We start from the raw sequence: 4,688 nt of genomic DNA on the forward strand, positions 1-4,688 counted from the left end.
ATTTATTTATTTATTTATTTATTTATTTATTTATTTATTTATTTATTATTCATTTATTTCAGCCCAGTAAGCAGTTTATATGAAGCAATCGTTATACCAATCATATGACTTGAGACGCTTTTTATCCTTGTTTTACGAAAGGAGGATGAGGCATAGAGTGATTGGGTCATTAGTTACACTGGGTCACTGATGCCAGCCAGTACAAATATAACCTTTGACTCTAGAGCTTATCCTCATAGCCATGATGCTCTACTGATTCTCAAAGCTATTGTATTTTGAAAATACCATTTATCAGTACCAGCACTGGGGGGCACCACTGTGCCAACGAGGTCATCACTGGTGCGGCATGCTATTTACTACCTCCTCTCGTGTTTGTCAGGGTCTGGCCATCCGTGCAACATCAGATAAAATTAGATAATTTTCCTTCACCAACCTAATAGAAGGACTGCCTTAACAAATTACTACAAATGGGCTGGCCTAAAAACAACAGAAATGTATCTTCTCACAGTTCTGGAGGCCAGAGTCCACAATCAATTTGTCATCAAGATTATGGTCCCAGGGAAACATCTGAGGGGAGTGCTTCCTTGCTTCTTCCAGCTTCTGGTAGCCCCGGCATGCCTTGGCTTGTGCTGAGATCTTTCCATTCTCTGCCTCCATCTTCACAGAGTCACTTTCCTGTGTCTCTGTGTCCAAATTTCTTTCTGTTCATATAGACCACATTCCCTTTGGATTAGGACCCACCCTAATCCAGTATATTTTCCACTTTACTAATTACATGTACAAAATGGTATCCAAATAAGGGCACAGATATTGAAGGTTAGGACTTGAACATATCTTTTCAGAAGATATAATTCAAACCAAAACAAGGATAATTTGATCCCTGTAATTTGATCTTTTTGTTGTTGTTGTTATAGATTGTATTAGTTACTGTACATAACACTGTGTGGAATGTTGCATACTATTCACTGAACTGCCAAAGACAGTTGCTTAAACCAGAGCTTCTTTTCTCTGAGTTAAAGGCAGAAGGGAGCACAGAACTGAAAGAATGGCTAGACACTGTCAGGTTCACACATTTCTTATCTTGATGTTTTGCTATATCCACATAATCCACTTTTGAAGATGACTCACAGACACTCTGTGTGCTCCAGCCCTTGAGAAGAGAGAAAGAGTGAAGGAAAAGGTGTACCTCCTTCCTTTGAAGGAAATATTCTAGAAGGCATGCACATCATTTTCATTTCAAACACTTCCACCAGCATATCAAAGTCACTCCTAATTGTAAGGGGGATTGGAACGAGCACTCTTAGCCTGGGCTGACATATCCACAGTTAAAACTTATATTGTTCCCCAAAGTTCCCCATTGTACCATCCAAAATGGTAGCTACTAGCCACATGTTACATTGAAATTTAAACTTAGTTGAAATAAATTTAATTGATTAAAACATGAATTTCAGTTCCTAACAATATTCAGGTGCTCAGAAGTCACCCATACCTAGTTCTTTGGAGCACATTGATGTTGGTATCATTCCCCAAATTATAAACGTTCTTACTTAAAATAACATTTTGGGGCACCTGGATGGCTCGGGTGTTTAAGTGTCTGGCTCAAGTCATGATCTCAGTGTCCTGGGAAGGAGCCCTACATCAAGTTCCCAGCTCAGTGGGAAATCTGCTGGTACCACCCCCTCTGCCCCTCCTCCTGCTTGTGTTCTTTGTCTCTCTCTGTCTCAAATAAATAAATAAAATCTTTTTTTAAAAAGTACTTCTTTAGAATTAGGGATTAAAGATATTTGGGGAATGACTAACAATTTGTCACAGATAACCACTAACTGATGTGTGCCTTTTACTTTAGAGGCTGCAAATAAATTGATAGAGTGTTCTTCTACCCAAATTTATGAATTATCAGATAAAATAATCAGTTATGTTTCAAAGGCGAGAGAGGAAAAAGAAACCAATACAGACATGCTGGCATATGGATACTTCTTAAATGTTGATACAGCTGATTTGTTTTCTACAAAATTCTTTGTGACTAGTTGTTTTTCTAACCTCCACTTTTATAAATAAGAAAACTGAGTTTCCTAAGAAACTAATTAAAATGTAAAATGGCAACAAAACTCTTGGAGAAGTGTAATTTCTCTGTCTCTCTTTGGCTATTCTAGGCTCAGGTATGGCTCCTCATGTTCACATTGAGCATGGAAATAGGCAGGAAATTAAGTTGACCTGCACATCCACCAGGTGGTATCCAGAGCCTGAGCTGCGATGGAGGGACCATCAAGGACTGCACTTGATGCCAGCCTCTGAGACAAAGACAATAGAAGAAAATGGACTGTTTCGTGTGGAATCATCTCTCACAGTGGACAAAAGTTCAACAGCAAATGTGTCCTGTGTTGTAAGGAACCTAATACTCAATGTGGAGAAGGAAGTGCATGTTTCCGTGGCAGGTCAGTTCCCTCCAAAGTCTGTATCTTGAGATATCACTGCTATTTGAGAAGATCTTACTGACAAAGACCTATGACTGACAGACCTAGAAGAATGTTCTAGTTTATCCATTTGTAACTCTTAATGTGGAGAACTTGTAAAAATTCATATTTGGTCTTGTTTTGTATTTCTTTTTGTGATAGAAATGTCATTGTCCTACTTTATAAAAATGAGGAACTGAGGAATTTGAGGAATCTTTCAAAGTTCCTCCTAAACTTCTCCTGATCCACTGCCTGGGGAAAGCCACTTTTCACAACTTGGTGTTTTCTCCCATCTGTCCAATTGAATTTGAATCCTGGTAGGGCCATTTCCCAGCTTCCTGATCTTGGTTAAGTACTGAGCTCCCTGTGCTCAGTTCCCATCTGTTACACATAGGTAATATTAGGGTCTACCTCATTAAATTGTTTATTAGTATTAATGAAAATAATTAATATCACAGGCAGAGAACAGCTCAGACATTCCAGTCTACTCTTTATGCCTACCCAAAGTGATCTTTCAAATAAATAGTTTGCCCAAATGATATCCTCCAGCTTCCCGTCTATGCAACTGTCTTTATTTGAAGTATTACAGCCTTTCAACAACACTCTTTATCCCTTGACCTTTTGTATCTCTCCAGCTTCATCTTTCATCCCTCTCTTCCTTGTTTCCAATGGCTCCTACCCCACATTAATTTTCTGAACATATTTAACCATGCAATACCCCTTGTAGACTGTTATTGACACATTTGTTTCATTTTCCTGTCACTAAGAGTTTCTTACTGGCCCCTCAATACTAACCTAATCCTCCCAGGATGTGGTCTTCAACCCATTCTGTGTTAAGTGCCCTCTTTATGCATACATTGTTGTGATTATATGTTTCACTATTTCCTCAGATAGAATAATAAACTCTGGAGGACACTATATCTTATTTATTTTATGTCCCCATTACTTAGAAAAATGCTGAGCTCTATTTTTCTACAATGGATAAAAATTTGTATGACCTTTTATCAACAAGAAAAGTGTCATCTGTGTAATATTTTAATTTGGGAAGTCACAATGGTTTAAGATAATTAGAAAGAGGAATTGAGGTTGGAAATGTGAATGAAACAAACGTGGAAACCAGAATAGAGGATCTTTGTTTGTTTTTTCCAATTATCTTAGTAAAGCAAAGTTAGAAAAGGTGAAATGAACAGTCTCTTACTTAGGCTTTTATTGTGAAAAAATAAGTTGAATTATATAGGAGGAAATCATGAGTTGGGGCAATATTACAAGACTCTTGAAAATCTGAATGTAAGAGATAAAATATATTAAAGTTTTTTTATACTTATATATTTGAATTCATCAATTAAAAACTACACAGACATCTTGTTGAGATCTTAAATGATGGTAGTCCTTGAATAAGAGTGTCCTTGGTGCCTCTTTTGGAACAATATTAAAATAGAAAAATATCAAAATGATAGTCAATTTTGCTGCTTTAAATTGCTAGCTGACATATCTCATAAGAAATTTTGAATTGAAATAAATCTCTGTCTCTAGAATCTAGAACATGAATCCCATTTGGCTTATTATCCAAGATGTCACAATTTCTCCTTTAATCTTTAGAGAAGCCCCACAGGCCTCTCACTCATTGGCATATTGTCAAGCTCATATATATGTTTATGTAGAAAATCACCAGATAGAAAGGATGCATGGAAAAGTCAGTTTGGGGAACTGTAGGAGAAAGAAGAGAAAGGATGAAAATAAATAGTTAATTGTATTTGTAGATTTTTTATTATGAGATAATTATCTGTCACAAATATAGTAGTATTAATGTTTGTTAAATCTTAATTGTGGATACATGGATGTCTGATGCATTATTTGTATGTTTCTTGCATATTAAAACGTGATGATTTATAAAATAAACCTTCTGAATCTTGATACATTAGGAACAAGAAAGGAAACAGAGCATCTTTAGCATTCCTGAATTCTGTAGAATTGCAAGGAGAGATAGGTGAGAGAATTTGTGCCATTCCTAGCAATGTTTCCTAAAAGAAAACATTTTGGATTTGTTCCCAGCAGCCAAATCATTGATGCCAACCTGGATATTAAGTGAGACAATCTCTATTTTTCAGATGACTTGTTCCCTAAGGACTGTCCTTGGACAGTGGGGTTGGTCATTATCCTGTTTCTCCTGGCCGTTGCTACAATCATCATTGTTCTACTTGTGTGTGCTAGAAAAGCCAAAGGTAAAAAAAAAAA

General features: G+C 36.6%; 1 protein-coding gene across 1 annotated transcript in view; it reads left to right on the top strand.

Moving 5' to 3' along the window:
* LOC117998416 (butyrophilin subfamily 1 member A1-like) overlaps positions 1-2,435 on the top strand; it is a gene marked incomplete at both ends in the record, with an annotated part of 6,962 nt that extends 4,527 nt beyond the window's left edge. Inside the window, one exon of the mRNA XM_034987164.1 lies at positions 2,154-2,435. Within this exon, the coding sequence (XP_034843055.1) occupies positions 2,154-2,435 (282 nt within the window). The remainder of the gene's footprint in view (positions 1-2,153) is intronic.
* Positions 2,436-4,688: the final 2,253 nt, after the last annotated feature.

Source organism: Mirounga leonina, unplaced genomic scaffold (assembly GCF_011800145.1).
Source record: "Mirounga leonina isolate KUSES-001 unplaced genomic scaffold, KU_Mleo_1.0 Mir_386, whole genome shotgun sequence".
NCBI classification, from domain to species: domain Eukaryota; kingdom Metazoa; phylum Chordata; class Mammalia; order Carnivora; family Phocidae; genus Mirounga; species Mirounga leonina.